Raw genomic sequence first — 27316 nt, 5'->3', positions numbered from 1 at the left:
TGTGCAGATTGGGTACAGACACTGCCGCTGCTAAATTGATGTTTTACACCCATTTTATCCATGGAAAACAGGTGCAATGCGTACCAATTTCTACCCGATACATTCTCAGGCTCGGTCCTTGCCTTAGTGCTTTAATTCTAATTTGATTTATCACGGAATGATGTTTGTGGCCCACTTCAATGTAGTTCAAGAAGATGTTCTGAGCCTTCCAATAATCCAGGAAACGCCATTTATCACCAGTGAATGGGCAGATGGAGCAAAGGCTTTTTGAATTCATTGTGCAGATGTGCTGCTGAATGCAGATTCTGAAAATCTTTAGCATCCTACATTCCCAGTGTCACACCCATAATAAAGAACGCCGCGCCAATTACGGTGAATTACCCCTGATTGTTCCTGAGGGTGAAAGACATTTATAATCTGCAAATTCTGTGGACACAAATGAGTTATGAATACTAGAGCTCATGATACTTGGTCAAAATGGCTCTTACAAGAACAGGACTATTTTCAGCATCCGTGGCTGCTGACCACACTGAGAAACCCCTCATTGCAGAGAAGAACCTCAGCCTGGACATCCAAGAACTTCGGCCTGGACACCTGGGCATCTTGACCTCTGTTTGCTGTTCCATGGCCACCACCTTGAGGAAATGTGCATCACACAGCTTAGGTTCAAGTGTGTGTGTGAATGGTGCAATTGTACGCAATGCTTCAAATGATGCTTTTCACTCAATGTGGGAATTCCTCATTTAGGTTTAGAGTCATAGAGAGATACTGCACTGAAACAGGCCCTTCGGCCCACCTAGTCTGTGCCGACCAAAAACCACCCATTTATACTAATCCTACATTAATCCCATATTCCCTACCACATCCCCACCATTCTCCTACCACCTACCTACATTAGGGGCAATTTACAAGGCCAATTTACCTATCAACCTGCAAGTCTTTGGCTGTGGGAGGAAACCGGAGCACCCGACGAAAACCCACGTGGTCACAGAGAGAACTTGCAAACTCCGCACAGGCAGTACCCAGAACCGAACCCAGGTCGCTGGAGCTGTGAGGCTGCAGTGCTAACCACTGCACCACTGTTTATGCCATGTTTGTTGAAGTCCTCAAGAAATGAGTGCAAAAGTGAAGAGCATGCTCACCTTAGCCTTGCTCTTTATCTCAGTATATTTCTTACTCATTTGCTGCCAGTTACAGGGAAGGTGAATGACTCTTTTTGGCAACTTTCTTCCAGTTAGCGGGCCCCTGTGCATTTACTGGAGGTTGAGCTTCAGCCCCAAATAAGGCCACCCTTCTTTTGGTTCACCTCCCAACTCCCAACAAGGGGACTTGGATAGGGTAGATACTGAAAGGATATTTCCCCTTGTGGGAGGGACTAAAACTAGGGGGCACAGTTTAAAAATAAAGGGTCTCCCATTTAAGACAGAGATGAGCAGAAATTTTTTTTCTCAGAGGATCATGAGTCTGTGGAACTCACTTCTCCGGAGAGCAGTGGAGGTAGGGTCATCGAATGTTTTTACGGCCGAGGTAGACAGATTCTTGACAAACAAGGGAGTCAAAGGGAATTGGGGGTAGGTAGGAAAGTGGAGTTGTGCCAATAAACAGATCAGCTATGGTCTTATAGAATGGTGGAGCAGGCTCAAAAGGGCCGAATAGCCTACTCCTGCTCCTAGTTCATATGTTTGTATGTTTGTAAGTATGTTTTTCAACCTCAAAAGAAGCAGTTGCTTCCCACCTGCCTCCGCTGCACCCATAATGAACAATGTTGTAATGCTACAGCCATGACCTTGCCCTCTCTATGGCATACTTACAGGCCTTTCTAGGAGCTATGATCTCACTGGATTTAGAGATCCCAGGCCAAGCTTTATCAGCAAGTTTTTCCTCTTTCTGAAGCCTATTCAAAATGGATGGTGAGTACAGCCTCTCACAGGCAATGTGGAAGCAGTAGTGTCCAAGTCACGGACAGAGTATGGCACCACTTGTTCTTGGGATCACAACACCTAGCTCTAGTGTCTTTTGGTGGACATTTAATTAGTGTGAGATTAACATTGGAGATGGAGCAGTTTGGTCTTGGCTGACACGATTGAAACAGAGCTTCAAAGCTGAAATGCTTCCCTCATTTCGTATTGCTCATATTTTGACTCTACTGGGCATGAGAAATATTCAGTCTGTAGGGGATCTATATGTCTGAATCACAGCCAGCTTGTTAACCAATGAGTTAATACGGGTAACACCTAAGTTTTATTCTTTAATACAGCTTTCTATTCAAGTGAATTTCTAAAGCTATGTTCTTATATTCAGGTCTCCACTGTTGTCTTTATACTGAGGTAGTCTCCAGACCTTCTGTCATATTAGTTTCACTGAATCCAGAGTGAGCTGAGCTCTGATTCTTTCATCTGTGACACGTTGCCTTGACAACTGATGTTTGGTGTATATTACCACAATAATACTTCAGTAATCATCTTGGCTTTTTTTATATGCATACCGAGTTTACTTCTAATAAAACCAATAAGAAAGCCGTTTCCATGAGAACCACGAGAAAGCAAAAAAAACCCTGAAAATTTGAATACGGAGGTCTCCTCTTCAACAGCAACAATTTTCACTTATAAAGCACTTTCAACATAGTAAAATGTGCCAAGGTGCTTCATATGAGTGTGATCAGTCAAAAGTTAACACTGAGCCAAAAGAAGGAGACATAAGGAAAGGTGACCAAACACTTGGCCAAAAGGTAGATTTAAACAGTGTCTTAAAGAAGGAGAGCAAGGTGGAGAGTTCGAGAGATCTAGGGAGGGATTTCCAGAGCTTAGGGGCAAGACTGCTAAAGGCATGGCTGCCAAGGGTAGGATGAAGGAAGTGCAAGATGAACAAGAGTCCAGAGCTGGATTAAACAGATTTTGTGGAGGTTTCTAGGACCGCATTGCTACTCAGGATTATCATTATAAAATTTAAGAGTGAAATTAGAAGAAAGGTTTTCACTCAGGGGCACATTAGAGCAGGGAATGCTTTACCAGCAGTGACTATTGAAGCAGATTATAACATTATTAAAGTGGAATTGGTTAAGTATATTGAAGATAGAAAAAAAAGGAATGGCATTCGAGTAGATTGCTCCAGTTGAGGACCTAGTATAGGTCTGATGGGCAGAATGGCCTTCAACTATTCTATAAATGCTATGATTCTACATTATAACCATTGTCTAATCACTCTGCTGTCTGAGATTTTCTTTCTCCCCTTCTCTCAGTATTATTCTGTGACTGTCACTGCTGCACGGGGTACGAATAGGTTCCTGTGTCCAGATCTGCTCTGACTGAGAACCAGTTAATCTCTAATCCGATTAGTTCTGAGTCAAGTTTGCTTGAGGCCCTAAATTTAAATTGTGTTTTCTGAGAAAGGCAAGATGTAGTGTAAATTTTACTGGAATTCAGTGCAATTTCACTGCCTGTTAGCAACTTATTCTGAGGAAAAATGGAAATAAATGGTGCAATATAAATCCATATCATAGAAACCAGCAAAGGGAGAAGTCCAATACACAAAACAAGCCAGGAAAGACTTTTCTATTTTCTAAATCTTTTGATTACCACAGAAGCAGTTTTCAAGAATAGCTGATTTTTTTTAAAATAGTATTTTAGAACTTTGTATGTATTTATGTATTTCTCAGATCCCTCTGCATTTTGTGGATGTGTCAGAAGGTCCCACCCCAGATGACACTTACCTTCCAATTTTCTCCTCCTTCGTCTATCCTTCACAGATTCTATTCTGCAAATCCACTGATCAGGAGATGACAGGGTGAGGATTAGACCCACAGGGGCAGTTTCAGTCTAACTCGCCTGGCAGGAAACCAACAGGATTGTGTGAAACATGGGTTCGATATTACTCTCCATTGACTCCAATCTGGCAGGGTGTAAAAGCAGCATTGCACCCAATCCCATCAGTCCCCCAATGTGTCTCCTGTCATGTGGCAGGTTCAGTTAGCAATTTGTTGCAGTACTGTTGTGCCAACTACAATAATTCAATTTAAAGAGATCAATTCAGTTAGGAAAGAAACATTTTGAGCCTTAAGGAATTTAGATTTCTGCAGTCCTTTTAGAAACTGATTTCAATAAACTGTGATTCATTGGAACCTATTTTAAGTTTTTGTTCTGTCGAGTTTTAAAGTAATATCAGATCTCCTGTGGTGTCATTTTGTAATAAATTGGAGGATGCATTGTTTTATAAGGACCAGAGGCCAGAGCTAGGAATCCTGTGGCGAGTAACTCACCTCCTGACTCCCCAAAGCCTGTCCACCATCTACAAGGCACAAGTCAGGCGTGTGATGGAATACTCTCCACTTTTCTGAATGAGTGCAGCTCCAACAACACTCAAGAAGTTCGACGCCATCCAGGACAAGCAGCCCGCTTGATTGGCACCCCATCCACGAACATTCACTCCCTCCACCACTGACACACAGTGGCAGCATTATGTACCATCTACAAGATGCACTGCAGCAACGCACCAAGGCTCCTTCGACAGCACCTTCCAAACCCGTGAACTCTACCACCTAGAAGGACACGGGCAGCAAATGCATGGGAACACCACCACCTGCAAATTCCCCTCCAATCACACACCATCCTGACTTGGAACTATATCACTGTTCCTTCACTGTCACTGGGTGAAAATCCTGGAACCCCCTTCCTAACAGCACTGTGGGTGTACCTACTCCACATGGACTGCAGCAGTTCAAGAAGGCAGCTCACCACCACCTTCTCAAGGGCAATTAAGGATGGGCAATACATGCTGGCCTAGCCAGCGATGCCCACATCCCAGGAATGCATTAAAAAAACACATAACAGCCAGTGCTGATTTCTGCTGCTGAGGTGGCCCTGTGTAACTGGCATGTCTCTTTAAAGTCATGAGGTCTAATTATTGTATGAATACATTTCGGGGTCAATTACAGGCTAATTGCTCTGAGGAAGATCCTGATATCGATTCGAAAGTCGTTCATTGTCTTTTCTCCAGATTGGCAGTTTGTAAGACCCCAGCTGCTCTGCAAGGTCAAATAAAAGCACTAGGACGTTGATTTGATGGACATTCTTTCTCCATTAACTGTGAAAAATACATGATATATGACTATGACACATGAGCGTGACAGGCACATGTCAAGATTTTTATATAGGCTAGCAGATCTCTTGTAGTTAGAGGCTGCACTGTCGCAAGAGGGCTGCTGGGATGTAGAATTGGGCGATGGACGCACCTTCCCAGTAAATTTGGAAAGAAGATTGTAAAAGATCTCCCAGAAACAATAATGCAAGTGTACTTGGGAAATAAATAAAACAGTCTTTTCCTTATCCACAACTGTTGCTTTCTGTTTTCATACAAGATTGTAATCTGCAGTAATCATTTAGAATACATTACAAAATATAATGATTGCACTTTGAAATTTGTTATATGTTAAAATCCTGACACACTTGGTAAAGGCCAGTCGTACTGTTAATCAAAAATTGTCTGGACAACTTTATTAAAAGTGCGCTAACTCAGAAATGGTTGGAGTAAAAAACAAGCCAAAGTAGTGTCTTGAGAGAAGATAAGGAGGTTGACTGGGGACTGGGAGGAGTGACAACCAATATGACGAAGTCAAGTGTACCTAAACTTTCCAAAAAATGTTTAATAGTTCCTCATCAGTCAAACTCAAAGCTGTGGGAATTTAGAGTAAACCTGGCAACTGATGAGAAATTGCCTCGAGGATGGAAAGCAATGAGGAGTAGTTATCTCAGGGCAAAGGACAACCTTGAGTGAGGGGTTGGAGGTGGGGGGGCGGGGGTAGTGGGCAGGGTGGCATCACTACTGCTTTTCGTTTTTGTAAATGACCTGGATTCCGAAATTCAATGGAAATTAGTCACATTTGCTGGCCCAAACTGGGAGGGGCAGTGGAATCAAGACAAAACAGCACAGAAAATGCATAGTCAGTTGTATAAAATCAACAGCAGAATAAACTTAATGTGGACAAACCTAAAGTACTGTGCATAGGATGGAAAAATAAGCAACAAATGCACTCAATGAATGGTGTTGAAATAGCTAACGGTGAACAGAAAGACTCAATGCAGAGCAGCAATCAGCAAAGCCAATGGAATGTTGAACTATATAGCAAAACAGTAGAATATAAGTCCAAGGAAGTTATGATCAAATAGTAGATGAGACCAAGGTAACATTCAAGCACTGGAAGAATTGCAGAGAAGAGCCAGGAGTTTGAGTCATCAGGAAAGATTGGAAAGACTTGAACTTTTCACTCTTGTGATTTTGTGTGCCTGTCTCTGAATTAGTAGATAAATACATGAATTAATAAATGTAAATAACATAAACAATCAACCCCTTGTATGTAATTGTTCAAATAATATATCTGTTAAGTCCAAAGGTTCACATGTGATGCTGTTTTGAGGTTTTTATACTTCTGGATTTTTGTGCTGGATTTTAAGGTGTGAGTTGCACTGACAGGAAATTCTTGTGAGCTCCGTGAATGTTTGTTAGATTCTGAAGGGAAGGATCCTTTACCCTTATTTTGCAGCAAGACGAGGAGAAATGAGTCTTCCCATGATTGACATGCAAACAGCCCATTAGGAGGAACCAAACTACTTACAGAAAAAAAATACTCAGTAACTGCCAGCCCAATAGTTCAAGCTTCAGCCAGGTTTTCCAAATTATGTTTCAGGTTCACCATTCAGGAATAGGCCTCCCTATAGAAAGAAATCTCCAGGAATTTACAACAAAGTACAGGAAGCCTTGGCCAGAATTTTGACTTTGGATGTGGAGGGGAGTTGAAGGCTGGGAAAGTAGCGGAAAACCTCCTTAGGACGACTCCCCAGTGCCATCCCGCCTCCGGGCGAGTTTCTCATGGGTGGGCTGCCATGGGAATTGGCAACCAACTCCACAGAGGCGGGCAGCCAATCAAGGCACTTAAGGGCAATTTTCCTGCATTGATGGAACTTTCCCAGCAAGAATATGTCCCTCGCTGAGTCTGGAGCCCAGCAACGATTTGGAGGCAATCTCCCAGGGGGAGATCAGACGGCCATCAGAGCCTGCTCTCCATGCCCCTATGATGGAGACACAAGGCTGAAATGGCCACAGCCCTGGCCATAATCATTCTTGTGGAGGGGCTCCCCCTCCACTCTGATGGCTCTAGCAGTTCTCAACCTTCTTTGTTCTGCAACATTCTGCAGTCTTTTGAGGGAACCTGCATTTTGAGGCACCCTAGCGCTCACTTTCTGCCTCAGCAGTCTCCTAGTGGTGTTGCCGGCCATCCAGTCCTGAGGGCCCACTCCCTATGCCCTTGTTCCTCCCATCGCCATTAATTGAACAGTGAACATGGAGACATCCAATTATGAGGCCACCTCATGTAAATTTGCATTGTTGGGTGCACTGCCAAGATGTGTGGGCTCAGGATCATCAAATGGTGTCGACATCGGGGGATAATACAGCACCTTGAGTAAGAATAAGAATTTTATTTCAAATTTTTTTTGATCCATTGCTTACATTCTAAATGTTGCCTTTGCCAGTTAATTGTACTTTCTGGTTTGTTGTTTTTTGAGAACTATGCAATTTCAGCTAATCAGGAAATGGGGCATTTAAAGTGAGATCGAGTGAGTGAACAGGAAATGCATGCCAATGTGTTGTATTTTTTGTTAAATTCCTGTTGTCTTGTCCACAGTAAGTCAGGTATTATGCTATTTTATACAGCCAGGAATATTGGCCTGGAAATTTGCTAGTAATGTTATATAAAAGCAGCATTTCTGGCAGGCATTCCTGTGGTAACCATGACCCACATGCCAAAACTAATCAGCTAGAAGACCAGGTGAAATTAGTCCTTTTGCATCATCAGGATGTGGCCAGCATGCTGGTGACACCAACTGAGCCCTAAGAGACAGCGTGTGGGTCGCAAACAAAATGAAGATCAGTCGGCAGGGACATGGGCATTGGACCTCCCCTGAGCTCAGGGGAGGGGTGGGGTGGTGCGAGGCTGGGTCAGATGGTGTGGCCAGTGGTCAATAGCAGCCCACAGGTTTGATGCAGAGCACTCATTCTCCTCCTGACTCCACATTCAGGTAAATAAAATATGTTTCTGCTGGCAGCCTCTGGTCCTCTCTTTAAAAATCGTTGGTTTGGCTGCTGTTTGCCTGAGGTCCAATATCAGAAAGGGGCCTTAAACAAGCATTAGGCCCCTGATTTGTATAAACAATGGGCCTAGTGCTAGCTTCTGACAGAAACCCTGGACCTACATGGTGCTTTAACCAATATGGCATGTGGCATGTACCCAGCACAGAAAGAGCATGTGCAGAACATATAAGATCCTTCACCGCCTGATATATGGCGCTGCATGATCCAAGGTCTAGGCCATTATACCATGAAGGAAAGCGTAGCTGTGAGTTCCCTTTAAGGGTACACCTAATTGTTCCGAAACACTGGTTTCATACAGGGAAGAATTAAGAGGCTCTTCCTGTTAATTAAAAAGTGGGTGATGTTTTTGAAGCATGACAGCCAGAAACCATGGATCGGATGTACAATTTTTATATTAAGTGACTCTCCAAAATGTCAGTGTGTGCTGCTTTGTTAGAACAGAAACATTACATCGTATTAAAAAGAATGTGGTATTGTGCTCCTTAAATGTAGTGCTCCTTCAGGGCTAGAAATTCCAATTGCTAAGAAACATTGGATGAGTTCACACACAGAAAAATTAAGAGGCTGGAGACGTAGTGAGATCTTCTGTGCTGAGTAGCAGATCTTAACCGGGATGGCAATAGAGTTGCTATGATCGTCCACAGGGACCATGACCTGGGGATACACGGGGAGCAGGGAACAGAAAAATCCTGTTCTTGATTATTCTTTGAGGGTTGTGCATGGCTGTGACCACTCTGTGAGGACAAGACCAGGCTGAACGAGTGAGTAATTCTCAGTTATTAGGCTCACAAATGAAGAGTCTGCATTTGAGAGAGATACAGGAGGGTGGCTGGTGCATAGTGGACTCAGACCCCAGCACGACAGTGTAATTGATTTAAAATATCCTAACTGGATTTGGCTTTTGTCTAATGATGATGCTTATATGATGTGTTTTATTCTCAGGTCGGGATTGACTTCACCGCATCCAATGGAAGCCCTCGTGATGCCAGCTCTCTGCATTACATCAACTCTATGGAATCAAATGAATACCTTGCTGCCATTTGGGCAGTGGGACAGATCATCCAGGATTATGACTCGTGAGTTTACCACGTGTTTTCTATTAACAGAGGAAGTTAGTAGAAAGGACACACAAGTCCGTGGGTTTAACACATGCACTAAGTACTGGCACATAATTACAATCAGTTCTAGAGAACTTATTCCTGCCGTAATATACAGACTGGAAAAATCAGATGGGCAGAGATAGCCTAGATGAGGAGTACATAGAATGTTTACGGAATAATTAATTGGAACAATACGTTCTAGAGGCTATACTAGACCTGGTATTGTGCAATCAGTTAGGATTAATTAATGACCTCATAGTTAAGGTGCCCCCAGGTAGCAGCGATCGTAACACGATTGAATTTTACATTCAGTTTGAGGGAGAGAAGAGTGGGTCCAAGACTTGTATTTTAAACTTAAATAAGAGCAATTATGAGGGCATGAAAGCAGAGCCAGCTAAAGTCAACTGGCAAATCAGGTTAAGGGATAGGTCAATTGAGATGTAGTGGCAGACATTTAAGGGGATATTTCAGAATACACAGAATAGATACATTTCAACGAGAAAGAAAAATTCCAAGGGTGGGACCAGCCATCCGTGGTTAACTAAAACAGTTAAAGATAGTATCAAACTTAAAGAAAAAGCAAACAGTTGCGCAAAGATGGAACGCAGGTCAGAAGATTGGACAGAATACAAAAAATAGCAAAGAATGACTAAAAGATTGACAAGAAAGGTAAAATTAGAGTATGAGAGAAAACTAGGTAGAAATATAAAGACAGATAGTAAGAGTCTCTAAAAGAAAAGAGTTAACGAAGTGAGCGTCGGTCCCATCGAAAGTCAGTCTGGGGAATTAATAATGGATAATAAGGAGATGGAAGATGAATTGAACAGATATTTTGCATTGGTCTTCATTATTGAGGATACAAGTAACAACACAGTATTTGCTGTAAGTTAGGAAATGGAAGGGAGGGAGGAACTCAAGAAAATTACAATCACCAGGGAAGTGGTACTTAACAAATTGTTGGAGTTGCAGGCTGACAAGTCCCCGGGTCCTGATAGCATTCATCCCAGGGTGTTTTAAGAAGTGGCCAGTGAGATAGTTGAAGCGTTAGTTTTAATTTTCCAAAATTCCCTAAATTGGGGAAAGTTCCGTTAGATTGGAAAATAGCGAATGTAACTCCTTTATTCAAAAAGGGAGGGAGACAGAAAGCAGGAAACTACAGGCCAGTTAGCTTAACATCTGTCTAAGGGAAAATGTTAGAAGCTATTATTAAAGATGTTATAGCGGGGCATTTAGAAAAATTCAAGGTAATCAGGCAGATTCAACGTGATTTTGTGAAAGGAAAATCATGTTTAACCAATTTATTGGAGTTCTTTGAGGGAGTTACATGTGCTGTGGATAAAGGGGAACCGGTGGATGTACTGTACTCAGATTTCCAGAAGGCATATGATAAGGTGCCACATCAAAGGTTATTGCAGAAAATAAAAGCGCATGGTGTAGTGGGTAACATATTGGCATGGATAGAAGATTAGTAAGCTAGCAGGAAACAGTGAGTTGGCATAAATGGGTCATTGTCTGGTTAGCAAGATGTAACGAGTGGTGTGCCAAGGCAACAGTGCTGGGGCCTCAACCTTTTACAATTTATATAAATGACTTAGATGAAGGGACCGAGGGTATGGTTGCTAAATTTGCCGATCACACAAAGATAGGAAGAAAGTAACTTGTGAAGAGGACATAAGGAGGCTACAAAGGGATATAGATAAGTTAAGTGAGTGGGCAAAGACCTAGCAAATGGAGTATAATGTGGGAAAGTGGGAAATTGTCCACTTTGGCAGGAAGAATAAAAAAGAAGCATATTATCTAAATGGTGAGAGGTTGCAGAGCTCTGAGATGCAGAGGGATCTGGGTGTCCTAGTGCATGAATCGCAAAAGGTTAGTATGCAGGTACAGCATGTAATTAGGAAAACTAGTAGAATTTTATTGTTTATCGTGAGGGGAATTGAATACAAAAGTAGGGAGGTTATGCTTCAGCTATACAGGGCATTGGTGAGACGACATCTGGAGTACTGTGTACAGTACTGGTCTCCTTATTTAAGGAAGGATGTAAATGCGTTGGAGGTAGTACAGAGAAGGTTTACTAGACTAATACGTGGAATGGGCGGGCTGTCTTTCAAGGAAAGATTGGACAGGCTAGGCTTGAGTCCGCTGGAATTTAGAAGAGTAAGAGGCAGCTTGATTGAAACATACAAGATCCTGAGGGGTCTTGACCGTGTGGATGTGGAAAGGATGTTTTCCCTTGTGGGAGAATCTAGAACTAGGGGTCACTGTTTAAAAATTACGGGTCGCCCATTTAAGACAGAGATGAGGAGAAATGTTTCCCCTCAGAGGGTCGTGAGTCTTTGGAATTCTCTTCCTCAAAAGGTGGTGGAAGCAGAGTCTTTGAATATTTTTAAGGCAGAGGTAGATAGATTCTTGATAAACAAAGGGGTGAAAGATTATCGGAGGTAGGTGGAAATGTGGAGAAATTAGTTCAGCTATGATCTTATTGAATGGTGAAGCAGGCTCAAAGGGCCGAGTGGCCTACTCCTGCTTCTAATTTGTACATTTGTATGTTCATAATAATAACTCCTATCAAGGCAGAGTACCAGAGCACTTTTTTTTAATCGTTCGGGGGTGTGGGCATTGCTGGCTATGCCAGCATTTATTGCCCATCCCTAATTGCCCTTGAGAAGCTGGGGTGGTGAGCTGCCCGCTTGAACCGCTGCAGTCCTTGGGATGTAGGTATGCCAACATTGCTGTTAGGAAGGGAGTTCCAGGTTTTTGACTTAGGAACAGTGAAGGAACTGTAATATAGTTCCAAATCAGGTTAGCGAGTAGCTTGGAGGGGAACTTGCAGGTGGTGGTGTTCCCATGCATCTGCTGTCCTTGGCCTTCTAGGTGGTAGAAATGCAGGTTTGGAAGGTGCTGTTGAAGAAGCCTCGGTGAGTTGCTGCAGTGCATCTTCTAGATGGTACACACTGCTGCCACTATGCGTGGTGGAGGGAGTGAATGTATGTGGATGGGGTGCCAATCAAGCGGGCTGCTTTGTCCTGGATGGTGTTGAGCTTCTTGAGTGTTGTTGGAGCTGCACTCATCCAGGCAAGTGGAGAGTATTCCATCACACTCCTGACTTGTCCTATTAGATGGTGGACAGGCATTGGGAAGTCAGGAGGTGAGTTACTCGCTGCAGAATTCCCAGGCTTTGACCTGCTCTTGTAGCCACAGCATTTATGTGGCTGGTCCAGTTCAGTTTCTGGTCAATGGTGACCCCCAGGATGTTGATAATGAGGAAATCAGCGATGATAATGCCATTGAACGTCAAGGGGAGATGGTTCGATTCTCTCTTGCTTGAGATGCTCATTGCCACCCGCCACTTCTGTGGCACAAACAGCCCAAACCTGGATATTGTCCTGGTCTTGCTGCATATGGACATGGGCTGCATCAGTATCTGAGGAGTCATGAATGGTGCTGAAAACTGTGCAATCATCAATGAACATCCCTACTTCTGACCTTATGATGGAGGGAAGGTCATTGATGAAGCAGCTGAAGATGGTTGGGCCTAGGACACTACCCTGAGGATCTCCTGCAGTGATGTCCTGGGACTGAGATGACGGACCTCCAAAAACCACAACCATCTTCCTTTGTGCTAGGTATGACTCCAGCCAGCAGAGAGTTTTACGAACATATGAGCATTCGAACAAGGAGCAGAAGTAGGTCATTCGGCCCCTCGAGCTTGCTCCGCCATTCAATAAGATTATGGCTGCTCTGTTTGTGACTCGAATTCCACACTCCCATCAACCCCCGATAAACCTTGATTCCTTTGCCTACAAGAATCTATCTACCTCTGCCTTAAAAATATTCAATGACCCTGCCTCCACCACCTTGTGAGGCAGAGATTTCCAAAATCCAACAAACCTCTGAGAGAAAAGAATTCTTCTCATCTCTGTCCTGAAAGGGTGACACCTAATTTTAAAACAGTGCCCTGATTCCCATTGACTCCAGTTTTGCTACGGCTCTTTGATGCCATACTCGGTCAAATGCTGCCTTGATGTCAAGGGCAGTCACTCTCACCTCACCTCTGGAGTTCAGCTCTTTTGTCCATGTTTGGGCCAAGGCTGTAATGAGGTCAGAAGCCGAGTGGCCCTGGCAGAACCCAAAGTGAGCGTCAGTGAGCAGGTTATTGCTGAACAAGTGCCGCTTGATAGCACTGTCGACGACCCCATCCATTACTTTGCTGATGATCGAGAGTAGACTGATAGGGTGGTAATTGGCCGGGTTGGATTTGTCCTGCTTTTTGTGCACAGGACATAGCTGGACAATCTTCCACATTATCGGGTAGATGCCAATGTTTTAGCTGTACTGGAACAGCTTGGCTAGGGGCGCGGCTAGTTCTGGAGCACGTCTTCAGTACTATTGCTGGAATGTTGTCAGGGCCCATAGCCTTTTCAGTATCCAGTGCCTTCAGTCATTTCTTGATATCACATTGGGTAAATCGGATTGGCTGAAGACTGGCATCTGTGATGCTGGGGACCTCAGGAGGAGCCGAAATGGATCATCCACTCGGCACTTCTGGCTGAAGATGGATGCAAGTGCTTCAGCCTTGTCTTTTATCCTGACATTCTGGGCTTCCCCATTGAGGATGGGGATATCTGTGGAGCATCCGCCTGCTGTCAGTTTTTTAATTGTCCAGCACCATTCATGATTGGATGTGGCAGGACTGCAGAGCTTAGATCTGATCCATTGGTTATGGGATTGCTTAGCCCTGTCTATTGCATGCTGCTTCCCCTGTTTGGCATGCAAGTAGTCCTATGTTGTAGCTTCACCAGGCTGACACCTCATTTTGAGGTATGCCCGGTGCTGCTCCTGGCATGCCCTCCTGCACTCTTCATTGAACCAGGGGTTGGTCCCCCAGCTTGATGGTAATGTTAGAGTGAGGGATATGATGGGCTATGAGGTTACAGATTGTGGTTGAATACAATCCTGCTTGCTGTTGATAGCCCACAGGGCCTCGTGGATGCCCAGTTTTGAGTTGCTAGATTTGTTCAAAATCTATCCCATTTAGCACGTTGATATTGCCACACAACACAATGGTGGGCACCCTCAGTGTGAAGACAGGATTTCATCTCCACAAGGACTGTGCTCCTACCACTCTGTCATAGACAGATGCATCTGCGACAGGTAGGTTGCAGAGGACGAATCAAGAAGGTTTTTCTCTCTTGTTGGTTCCCTCACTACCTGCCGTAGACCCAGTCTAGCAGTTTTGCCCTTAGGGCTCGGCCAGCTCTGTTAGTAGTTGTGCTACCGAGGCACTCTTGGTGATGAACTTTTAAGTCCCACACCCAGCGTACATTTTGTGCCCTTGCTACTCTCAGTGCTTCTGCCAATTGGTGTTCAACATGGAGAAGCACTGATTCATCAGCCGAGGAGGGCGGTAGGCTTCCTTGCCCATGTTTGAATTGATGCAATGAGACATCATGGGGTCCAGAGTCAATGTTGAGGACTCTCTGGGCAACTGCCTCACAGCTATATACCTCTGGTGGGCCTGTCCTGCCAGTTGGACCGGACATACCCAGGGATGGTGATGGCAGTGGCTGGGACATTGTCTGCAAGGTACGATTCCAAGAGTATGATTATGTCTGGCTGTTGCTTGACTGGTCTGTGGGACAGCTCTCCCAATTTTGGCACAAGTTCCCAGATGTTAGTAAGGAGGATTTTGCAGGCTTAATGGGGCTGGATTTGCCGTTGTCGTTTCCGGTGCCAAGTCAATGCAGGCTGCTCCGTCCAGTTTCCTTCCTTTGCTTAAACTTTGTAGTGGTTTGATACAATCGAGTGGCTTGCTAGGCCATTTCAGAGGGCATTTAAGAGTCAACCACATTGCCATGCGTCTGGTGTCACATGTGGGCCAGACCAGGGAAGGACAGCAGATTTCCATCCCTAAAGGTCATTAGTGAACCAGATGGGTTTTAATCGACAATGGTTTCATTATCACCACTATAATTCCAAATATATTCATTTAATTTCAATTCCACCATCTCCTGTAGTGGGAATCGAACTCATGTTCTCTGGGTTACTAGTCTAGTGACGATAGCACGACACCACCGCCTCCCCTTCCCATTCATTCCATTCGAGCCAAGCTTAACACTTAAGTATTGCAGCATAATATATGCCCCAATTATGTGGTTTGTAATACTTAGTGCACGGAATACAGTCAATCCACTCATAGTTTCACCTAATGACTCATGTTCAATTCAAATTACTTCAGAAATATGCGCTTGAAAGTTTTTTCTGGTTCTGTCGGGCTGTTCAATGAATAATTCCAGGTCTCATAAATAGCTATTTTTATCTAAAGTTTATAGATTAACGTGCAGAGGAGGTGAAATTCTTCCCATCGACAATTTTGCTGAAAATTACACTGAATTCCTGTCTTTGTGCTTGTGTCAGCTTCTCAGTACAGTCAAGGCTGGTAGCAATTTTATGCTCAAAATTTATTCGCCAGCTACACATTTATCAATTATAATGGCAGTGATTTCTACAATTTACCAATGTGCAGAAAGCATCTATTGCTCTTTGGAGAAAAACAGTTATAGTCTACTGGTAGGTTGGTTTCCAATCCGTCGGAACGTAGGAACAGGAGTAGGCCATTCAGTCCCTTAGTCTGTTCAGTCATTCAATTAGATCATTGCATCGTAACCCCATCAACCCACTTTGGTTCTGAAACCATCAATACCCTGGCCTAACAAAAATCTATCAATTGTGTGACCCTTTGTCTGTTTCATGTAAAATAAACCGCAGTTTCCTAATTGAGGAAAGAACTGATGAACCAAAACATGTGGTGTTTCTAACATTCATTAAGTATTAATACAGTATACTGGCAGACCCCATCAACATCACTGCCACCTTATATACCGAGTATACAGTACAGAAACAGGCGTTCGATCCAACTGGTCTCAGCTGGCAGCTATGCACCATACCTTCCACATTCCTACCATTCTCCCAAATTTCCTATTGATTATCTGATATTTATGGCCTCTAGTTTTTGAATCCCTTGACAACATCTTCTCTATGTCAATGATATAGAGTCTCTTCATCATTTCTGAGCCTTCTCTTTTCTAGAGAAAGAACCCCTGCCTGTTCAATCTTTCCTAATAGGCATAATCATCCTCGTAAGTCTTTTTTGAACCTGCTCATCCTTTTTATAATATGGAGACCAGGCTATGAAAGGTACTCTGCGTGGTCTAACCAAGCTTCCTTACAAGTTTTACATGTCTTCCCTGCTTTTCAATTCTATCCCTCTAGAAATAAACCTCATGCTTAGTTTACCTGCATTGTTACTATTAGTGATGTGAGCATCTTATCCCTAGATCTCTTTGTTCCTCTACCCTATTTAGGCTCTTATTATCCAAGTAGTATGCAGCCTCCTTATTCTTCCTAAGAAAATGCAGCACTTCACGCTTAGCTATATTGAAATTCATTTGCTAATTAAACACCCATTCTGCAAGTTTATTAATGTCTTCTTGTATTTTGTCACAATCTTCCTTTTGTATTAACTATAACCCCAATTTGGTGTAATCGGCAAATTTAGAATTTGTGCTTCTGATTCATGAGTCCAGATCATTTATTTAAATTGTGAACCACAGTGATTCCAGCATCGATCCCTGTGGAACAATATTTCTCACCTTTTGCCAGTCTGTGTAGCTGCCCTTAATCCCTACTCTCTGTTTTCTGTTCTGTAGCCAGCTTGCCATCCATTCTGCTACCTATCCAATAAGTATCAAAGACCATTTGAAAATCCAGATATATTATATCTGCTACATTACTCTTGTTTAGTCTTTGTTACTTCTTCAAAGAATTCAATAAGGTTGGGTCAGGCATGACCTCCCCTTTTGAAGTACATGCTGACTATTCTATTCAATTTTCAGTTTCTAAATATTTTTCTATAACATCTCTTTGAGTAAAGATTCCATTAAATTTCCTGTAACCAATGTTAAGTTAACGAATCTATAGATTCCTGGACTTGTTCTATGTTTTTTTTTAAATATAGGAGTAACATTATAGTTAGTAAGTAAAAAAAAGGCATGAAATAATTTTCGTCACTCCTCCATTGGTGGTTGTGCCTAGGACATTCCTTAAAACCTACCTCTTTGACCAAACTTTTGGTCACCTGTTATAATGTCTCCATCTGCAGCTCAGTGTCTGATAATGCTCCGATGAAATGCCTTGGGATATTTTACTACATTAAAGGCACTATATAAATGTAAGTTGGTGTTATGAACTCTTCTTAAGGTCACGATGAAGTAACCGTGATGAGTTGCTTCAGTGAATCTTAAAGGAGGAGAGAGAGTTAGAGAGGGGGAGAGGCTTAGAGATGGAATTCTAGCAGTTAGAACTTTGATAGCTGAAAGGCATGACTGCCAGTGTAGTGGTAGTAGGAGATAGTATAGTCAGAGGGATAGACACAGTTCTCTGTAGCCAAGGGTGAGAGTCCAGAAGGCTGTGTTGCCTGCCTGGTGCCAGGGTTCGGGACATCTGCTCGGGACTGGAGAGGAACTTGCAGTGGGACGGGGAAGATCCAGTTGTCGTGGTCCACGTGTGTACCAACGACATTGATAGGACTAGGAAAGAGGTTCTGTTTCGGGAGTATGAGCAGCTAGGGGCTAAATTAAAAAGCAGAACCTCAAAGGTAATAATCTCTGGATTATTACCTGAGCCACGAGCAAATTGGCATTGGGTAAATAAGATTAGAGAGGTGAATGCATGGCTCAAAGACTAGTGTGGGAGAAATGGGTTTCAATTCATGGGGCACTGGCAGCATTATTGGGGAGAGTGGGAGCTGTACAATTGGGACATCTTCACCTGGACCGTGCTAGGACCAGTGTTCTGGCGAGTTGTATAACTAGGGCGGTAGACAGGGCTTTAAATTAAATAGTGGGGGGAAGGGATCATGTGAGAGGAGATGTAGTAAATCAAAGGGAAACAATGAGGTAATAGAGCAGGATAGTGATTTGGGTAATGATGGCCAGAGTGTGGCAGGAACAGACAGAGCATACAAACGTAAGACTGCACCAAAAATTGCAGGAATGGTAAGAAGACAGGCTCTGTATCTGAATGAATGCAGCATTCATAACAAAATGGATGAATTGTTAGCAGAGATAGAAATAAATGTGTATGAGCTGTTAGCCATTACAGAGACATGGTTGCAAGGTGACCAAGGCGGGGACCTGAATATTGACAGCTACTCAACATTTCGAAAATACAGGAAGCTAGGAAAAGGTGGTGGGGTAACTTTGTTAATTAAGGATGTCATTAGTACAGAAGTGAGAGATGACCTTAGCTCAGAAGAGCAAGATGTAGAATCAATTTGGGTAGAGATAAGAAATAAGAAAGGTAAGAGGCACTTGTGAAAGTAGTTTATAGGCCCCCTAACATTTTCTACACTGTAGGGCAGAGTATACAGGAAGAAGTAAATGGGACATGTAAAAAACGTACCGCAATAGTCAAGGGTGACTTTAATCTACATGTTGATTGGGTGAATCAGATTATCAAAGGTAGCCTGGAAAATGAGTTCATAGAGTGTATTCGGGACAACTTCTTAAAGCAGTACATTCTAGAGCCAACTAGGGAGCAAGCTATTGTAGATCTGGTAATGTGCAATGAGATAGGATTAAATAACCTTATGGCAAAGGAGTCTCTAGGCGACAGCGATCATAACATGATAAAATTTCATGTTCAGTTTGAAAGGGAGAACTGTGGGTCTAAAACTATTGCTTTAAACCTAAATAAAGGTAATTACTACGGTATGAAGGCAGAGCTAGCTAAAGTGAACAGGGAAAATAGGTTAAAAGTTAGGACAGTAGAGATGCACTGGCAGACTTTTAAAGAGATATTTAATAACTCTCAGCAAAGATTTATCCCAGTGAGAAAGAAAGATTCTTTGAGAAGGATGTATCACCTGTGGCTAAATAAGCAGTTTAAGGATAGTATCAAATTAAAAGAAACACTGCACAAATCTGCAAAGATTAATCGTAGGTCAGAAGTTTGGACAGATTTTAAGCAGCAGCAAAAAATGATGAAAAATATAATTAAGAAGGAGCAAGTAGAGTATGAGAGAAAACTAGTTAGTAATATAAAAACTGATAGTAAGAGTTTCTACAAGTATTTAAATAGGAAAAGAGTAACTAAGGCTAAAGTTGGTCCTCAAGAGGGTGAGTCTGGGGAATTGATAATAGAAAACCAGGAAATGGCAGAGGTGTTGAACAAGTATTTTGTGTCTGTTTTCACTGGAGAAGACTTAGAAAACCTGCCAAAGATGCTTTAAAATCAAGAGGTAAAAGAGAGGGAGGAATTTACAACAATCACCATCACCAGGGAAAAGGTGCTGGGAAAACTATTAGACTTAAAGGTTGACAAGTCCCGAGGACCAGATAGCCTGCATCCTAGGGTCTTAAAAGAAGTGGCTGCAGAGATAGTAGAGGTTTTGGCTATAATCTTCCAAAATTCCTTAGATTCTGGAAGGGTCCCAGCAGAATCGAAAATAGCAAATGTAACCCCTTTATTCAAGAAAGGAGGGAGACAGAAAGCTGGAAACCATAGGCCAGTTAGCCGAATGTCTTCATTGGGGAATTACTAGAACCCATTATTAAGGAGGTTATAGCAGGATACTTAGAAAATCATAATGGGATCAGACAGAGTCAACATGGTTTTGTGAAAGGAAAATTATGTTTATAACTAATTTATTAGAGTTCTTCAAGGAAGTAAAAAGTAAGGTGGATAAAGGGGAACCTGTAAATGTGGTGTACTTAGATTTCCAAAAGGCATTTGATAAGGTGCCACACCAAAGGTTACTACACAAACTAAGAGCACATGGTGTAAGGGGTAACATATTAACATGGATAAAGGACTGATTAGCGAACAGGAAGCAGAGAGTAGGGATAAATGGGTCTTTTTCGGGTTGGCAAACTGTAACTAGTGGAGTGCTACAGAGATCAGTGCTGGGGCCTCAACTATTTACAATTTATATCAGTGACTTGGATGAAGGGAGAGAATGCATGGTAGCTAAATTTGCTGATGACAGCAAGATAGAAAGGAAAGTAAGTTGTCAAGAGGTGGTTAGGAGTCTACAAAAGGATATAGATAGGTTAAGTGAGTGGGCAAAAATTTGGCAGATGGAGTATAACGTGGGAAAATGTGTATTTGTCCACTTTGGCAGGAAGAATAGAAAAGCTGTATACTATTTAAATGGAGTGAAATTGCAGAACTCGGTGGTACAGAGGGATCTGGGTGTCCTGGTACATGAATCACAAAAGGTTAGTATGCAGGTACAGCAAGTGATTAGGAAGGCAAATGGAATGTTGGTGTTTATTGAAAGGGGAATTGCGTATAAAAGTAGGGACGTTTTACTGCAGCTGTTCAGGGCCTTGGTGAGACCACATCTGGAATAATGTGTACAATTTTGGTCTCCTTATTTGAAAAAGGATATAATTGCGTCAGAAGCTGTTCAGAGAGCGTTCACTCGACTAATTCTGGGGATGAAGCACTGATCTTATGAAGAAAGGTTGAACAGGTTGGGCCTATACCCGATGGAGTTTAGAAGAATGAGAGGTGATCTTATTGAAACATATAATATCCTGAGGGGGCTTGATAGAGTGGATACCGGGAGGATGTTTCCTCTTGTGGGGGAGACAAGAACAAGGGGACACGGTTTAAGAATAAGAGGTCTCCCTTTAAGATGGAGATGAGGAGAAATATTTTTCTCAAAGGGTTGTTAGTCTGTGGAATTCTCTTTTCCAGAAAGTAATGGGGGCTGGGTCATTGAATTTATTCAAGGCTGAGTTAGATAGATTTTTTTGATAGACAAGGAAGTCAAGGGTTATGGGGGGTGGACGGAAAGTGGAGCTGAGACTACAACCAGATCAACCATGATCTTATCGAATGGCAGAGCAGGGTCGAAGGGCTGAATGGCCTACTTCTGCTCCTAAATACTATGTTCCTATGTTCCAATGGTGGAGCGATGAAAATCAAGGATATGCAGGAGGCCAGAAGTAGAGATGTGTAGAAATCCCAGAGGGCTGTCGGGCTGGAGAAGGTTACAGAAATAGGGAGGGTGAGGCCGTGGAGGGATTTGAAAACATGGCTGAGAATTTTAAAGTCAAGATATTGTCGGACCGGAAGGCAATGTAGGTCAGTGAGCACAGTGGTGATGGGTCAATGGGACAGTGCAAATTAGGACATCAGTGCTCTGACAATGCCCTAATTGAAAGGCAGCTTGGAAGAATGATTTCTTTTGTATTAAAAATCTGATCCATGAGATTTGCACAGTTGGCAAGAACTTCAAGTTGGGCCCTTGTGACCCTTCAAACTATCATTACCATGTGGTGTCATGAACAAAAAGACACACATTGTGGAGGGTGGTGATGCTGATACCAGCTGAACAGAATGATCAGAACTGAAAGTTTGCATCAGATGTGAAATTTACACCATGTTCTCTCAAATAAAGAAGTTATTTGCATAATAATAAAAAAATGACAGTGTCAGGAGCTCATTACAGACTAGAGGTCAAACCAGAAATACTTCCATTCGGTGTAGGGTTGGATTATAAGACGATGTTGCAGGTGATGAGCCTTTATGCTGGAGTTTCCCTTTTATCATTTACCTGAGAGCAAAATGCACTCTTCAGTATCACAGTAAATTGTAGGATTTAACAATTTGGAAAAATCATGAGGTGATAAAGGAATTGTACATGCTTTTGGTTGTGGCACAGGTGTTACCCATTTGCTACACAAGATCACTAAATGAATTCCTGTGTACATTCAAATCTGACTTGAAGCACGGCTAGATTACCCAATGAATAATTGCTTGAACTAAAAGAAAGATATTTGCCTCTGAGCAGACATCCCATAGAACTGATCCCAAAGGATACGTTGTTTTGTAAGTACGTGTGCGCTGTACGATGTAATGCACAATGTTTTATTTAGCTGCTAAATTGAAGATGTATATAATCTGGTTCATCCCTTTAAGACTACAGAGGCTAATTGCTGTGGCTTCCTGAAGTCTGTTGAAAGCTAGTTATTTCTAGCAGATCTTCAGATTGAGTAGAGGTCAGAAGGAAAGTAGCACTTTTTTTTTAACTGTGACTTCTGAGTATAATTAGAAGCTTTTACAATTACTGGTTAGGGTTTTCCTGCAGATTGGTAATGATTAGATTTCTTTGTCTTTTTTTAATGTGTAACACAGAAATTGACTGTGTGACAACAGAGGCACAGCAAAAGTGTCTCAAAGGCTTGGTTTATATTAATAGCTGATGATCCTTAGTGTTGCTTACACTGCGTTCGGAGCTTCATAAGAACAAGGATGTTATTCTTATCTGTTCTCAGAATGTGGATGACTCTGGCAAGGACGCCCTAGTTGCCCTGACAAGGCATTGGTGGGGCATCACCTTAAACCATTGCAACCCTTGTGATTATGGTGTTAGTAAGGAATTCAAAGATATGGTCGCAGCGATGAGGTAGTAGTGACATATACCCAAGTCAGGATGATGTGTGAGTTGGAGGGTAGCTTGAAGATGGCAGTGTTCGTATAGCATTGCTACTCTTCTAGAAGTCCCAGCAGAGGGAAATGCTGTTGAAGTAACTGTGATGAGTTGCTGCAGTGCATCCTGTTGATAGTACATTCTGCAGTCACAGTGTGTCAGTGGATACTGAGTCAACTGAAAGGCAACAATCATGCAAGTTGCTCTGCTCTGGCTGCTTCATAAGTGTTGTTGCAGCTGCAACCATCCAGGCCAGTGCTGAGTATTTCATTGCACTCCTGACTTGAACCTTGTAAATGATGGAGAGGTTTTAAGTTGCCAGCAGGTGAGCCACTTCAGTGTACCCAGTGCCTGCCCTGCTCTTGTAGCCACAGTGTTTCTAGGGCTGGTCCAGTTAAGCTGGTGACTCCTAAGATATTGATTGTGGGGGAAATTAGTAATGGTGGTGCAGCAAAAGGTCAAGGGGACGTGGCTGGTTTCTTTTGTTAATGATAGCCAAAATCTGGCACTAACATTGTCCAAATGTTAGCTACTAGTTGTCAGCCCAAGTCTGGATGTTGTCCAGGTCTTGCTGTTAGCTGGCATGTGCTGCTTTATTATTGGAGGAGTTGTGAATGGAGCTAAGCAGAGTGGAATCATCAATAAACAACCCCAATCCTGACCTTTATGATGGAAGGAATCAGATATGACTCAAGCCATTGAAGAGTTTTCTCTTTCATTCCCAAAGACTTCGGTTTTGCCTGGGTTCCTTGGTGCCACATTCTGGCAAATGCTGTTCTGGTATGGAGGGCAGTTAGTCACCTCTCCTCTGGTATCCATACCTGGATCAAGGCTGTGATGAAGACTTGAGATCAATGGTTCTGCTGGAACCTGAACTGAATGGTGGTGAGCAAGTTATTGATGAATAGGTGTTGCTTGATGGTACTGTTGATGACTTCTTCCATCACTACTGATGATTGGAAGGAGATCAATAAGGCAGTAATGCAGCTTAGATAACTCTGCTGCACATGTCTTCAGCACTACAGCCAGTATGTTGTCAGAGCCTGTAGCCTTTATTGTGCCCAGTGCTGCTTCTCAGTATTATGTGGAGTGAACTGAATTGTCTGAGCACTGATATCTGGCTGTGTGAGCATGGAAATCTTGAGAGTAAACCAAGTAGGATCATTCACTCAGCACTTTTGGCTTGCAAACACTTTAACCTTGTCTCTTGATTTAATTTTTGGTCCTGTGGCACTCTAAAAATGAGCTTGGAAATACTGTGAAAACTGCAAGCCATTCCGGATGGAATTTCTTTTAAAGAAACTTATATAGAGAAATTTTTTATTGTCTTTTGATTTTGAGAAACTGCCAGATATCAGGTGAAAGCTCACCAGAATAACTCTGTGAGCTTCCTCAAGAATAATCCTTCAGGCTAAAACCCAACAGTCTCTGCAGCTTTATAGACTGAAATGTGTATCATTCACTGTTACACAATAGTTCTTTGCTACTAAATGTTTAATGAACCCTCTACCATGTGTGATCAATAGGCCGATCAGATTAGATTCTTTACAGCAGTCTATGTCAAAGGTGGTGTGAACTTAAAACTATATAAAAATGAATTAAAACTATCTTAAAAGTTAGGATGAATTAAAGCTGCAGTTCTGCTTTTCCAACAGCAGGACGTTCATTATAGAGGCATTTAGTGGTACAGTGGGCTAACTTTGGAGATGGATGCAAGGGTAGTGATGCATGATTGGCCCACACCCATTGATTGAATGCAGGCAGCACACCAACTGCATGCTGCCTGCTCATTTAAATGATCTCAGCATCCAGCTATCTGCACTGTTCATTGGCTGGACAGAAGAAATCCAACAAGCTCACACAAGTGGTCAAGGTCATTGAATGCCTCCTCAGTTGCTATAACCTACCAACTGCACCAATAGCCTCAACCACTGCTCAAGTCATTCATATGCTTTACCTCACCCTCACACACTTAGCACTGCTGAAAGTCTCACACCCACATCTCACAGTTGCACACACTACCAGCTATTCAACCATGTCAGCCATATCAGCCAAACGCATTGCACCACACTCACTGACACACTTCCCTCTTTCATGCAGGACAACAGAACGAGATGGTGCACAACCAGAGGCAGCAGGAGCAATCCGGGGGGGGGGGGGGGGGTGGGGGTTGGGGGTGGGGGGTGGAGGTGGGTGCAAGCATACCTGCATGTCCTAACCCCATGGAGCAGACAGTGCTGGCCCTTATCGGAATGGCTGTGGTCAGCAGCAAGGCTGAAACCATCAGAGATGATGATATTCTCATGCCTAATGTGCCTTCTCACATCCAACTTCCCCCTCATCCCACAGCCTCTTCTGACTTACAAGCTGCTGATGAGGTAAGCATGCACTTCTTACTTTTCCCCCTCCCGCACCACAACCCTACCCTTGGGCCTTTCTGCTTTCAGATACCCAAGAAGTGCGACCTGGCCAGGCAGTGGAGGATCAGCAGGAACAGAGTGATGATGAAGACATCTCCTATGCAGCGCCATGGCAGTGGCTGCGGCATGGCAGGTAGAAGACTGCAGATTTTCAGTGGAAGAGGCAATGGAGGATGACTTCAAGCAGCTCTGGGCCGAGACGGCCTGAATGTGGAATGCACCATCTCTGATTTCACACTCGCATATCTTAGAGGATAGAGTAGAGGCCAGATCTGCACGTGGTGAGACAGTGAACACAAGACAGGGGGCAAGCACAGCACAGGTACCAGCTTGCCAGAGGGTGAGGTAACACAAGGGTTCCACTGCAGAGGACTCAGATAAGGACTTCAATGTGGCAGAAGAACACTGATGTATATGAACAAAGAAATATTTGGTCCATTGGGAAGCCAGCCAGAAAGTCTGCAGTCAATGTCAAGGTAAATGGAGAATTCCAGCATCAACTTAGCACAGAACCTGGAGCCAATCCTTTCCTGCCTGGAAGTGGCGGCCAACTCTGTTCACACACGTAAATCCAACCATGGTGCAGCCTCTGATGGTTGATGTCGCAGCTTCCATTGCAGCAACCACCTAACATCTGAATGCTGCCATGTAAGTTCAGACTGCTGCCATCATAGCTGTGGCTTACAGTGTGCAAAGGGGCTTGCAGGGAGTCAGCAGTTCAGCAATCTGTCCTCCAACAGATTACTAAGATTGCTGAGATGCCACCCTGGGAGCACGAACCTGCTGTCCTCCCTCAGGAAGACTGCACTCATCCTCCCACCACAGCCATTCTGCTAATGCGCTTGTCTTGCCTGTCAGGCGGCCAGCTCAGACTGCTGCCACCCATATTGAGATGGTGCAGTCCAGAGCCAGGCCTTCTCGGCCCAGAGATGGTGCAGTCCACATCCAGGCCTTCTCGACCCAGAGCTGCTTGAAGTCATCCTCCATTGCCTCTTCCACTGAAAATCTGCAGTCTTCCACCGGCCATGCTGCAGCATAGCGCTGCATAGGAGAACTAGACCAAGAAAAGACACATAGAAGCAGGCACTAAGGGAACACACAAGGGTGATTAGTTGATTTTTGTATGCAATATGACATGATGTCATTTATAAATTTGGGTTGGAATATTTACTTTTGGGCAGTTTCTATTTTTACATTGTGGCTCTGCATGCTGTCCACATTTGCCTGGGTTGTGCATCTGAGTCATGAGCCATGTCATCAGCGGAGAGTTCTTGTCAGCCAGTAGCCACTCTCTGGTTTGTCATGGTGGCTTAAATGCAGATGGCACAGCCGACTGCTGCAGAATGAAAGCATCATGACAGCTGGCAGGATATTGGGCATTGACCTGCATGATTTGTTGCCTATGATCACTCACCAGCTGGACTTTGAGGGAGTGGAATGCATTTCAGTTCTGGTATCGGGCAGAAATGACATGCGGCACTCACAAAGCGATGTGCATGCAGTCAATGGCAACCTGAGGAACACTCCAATCATAGTGAAGCTGCATGCTCGCTCCACCTGTTTCTCTCTGGCAAGAGGGAATGAAATGTAAATACAGAGCCTCAGTGACTTCCCTTACAGAACAGTGGACGGCAAACTGCAATATGTTGCAAATAACTCTAGTTCCAGCCTGGAAGGAGCCTGATGCATAAAAGTTCATTGCTTGTCCTACTCTGCTTGACCTCAGTTCATTCCCAAGTCATGTTATATTCCAAGGGAAATGCCTATTACTACACCCATGTTTGGGAGCAACTGATTTGTGCAGAACCTTTGAAATCAGCAGAAAGTCCTTCAGCACTTTCCACACCACTCCCTGTCGAGTTTTGCAACTTGAAACCTCTATAGAACGCACGGAACACTTGTAGAATCAAGCCAGACGAAATCAACCAGCAATTAATCTTAAGTAGTTGATGATCCCTTAAAGTAGCGCTGGTGGGCGGTCCTTTCTGGTACCGAGCACATGTTCAGCTGTGTACGGTTAATAGAGGGCATTGGCTGGAGTTTTAATCTCCAAACTGGTAGTGCTGGCATCAGATCAACATTGCATGCTGATTGACAACATACACCTGCTCTGCACATTTCCGGCAGGCAATCACTGCGTGCCTGCTAACACT

The 27316-nt window shown here is 43.3% G+C and overlaps 1 protein-coding gene across 7 annotated transcripts in view; it reads left to right on the top strand.

The window, feature by feature from the left end:
* The window catches only part of cpne2 (copine II), a 341237-nt gene that overhangs the window by 145186 nt on the left and 168735 nt on the right, over window positions 1-27316 (top strand). For all 7 annotated transcript variants that reach the window (XM_068049588.1, XM_068049587.1, XM_068049584.1 and 4 more), the window contains one exon: window positions 9085-9218. In XM_068049588.1, the coding sequence (XP_067905689.1) occupies window positions 9085-9218 (134 nt within the window). The remainder of the gene's footprint in view (window positions 1-9084; window positions 9219-27316) is intronic.

This window comes from Heterodontus francisci, chromosome 17 (assembly GCF_036365525.1).
Source record: "Heterodontus francisci isolate sHetFra1 chromosome 17, sHetFra1.hap1, whole genome shotgun sequence".
Lineage (NCBI taxonomy): Eukaryota > Metazoa > Chordata > Chondrichthyes > Heterodontiformes > Heterodontidae > Heterodontus > Heterodontus francisci.
Note: the sequence above shows the minus strand (reverse complement) of the source record. Positions and strands in the feature narration are given on the sequence as shown.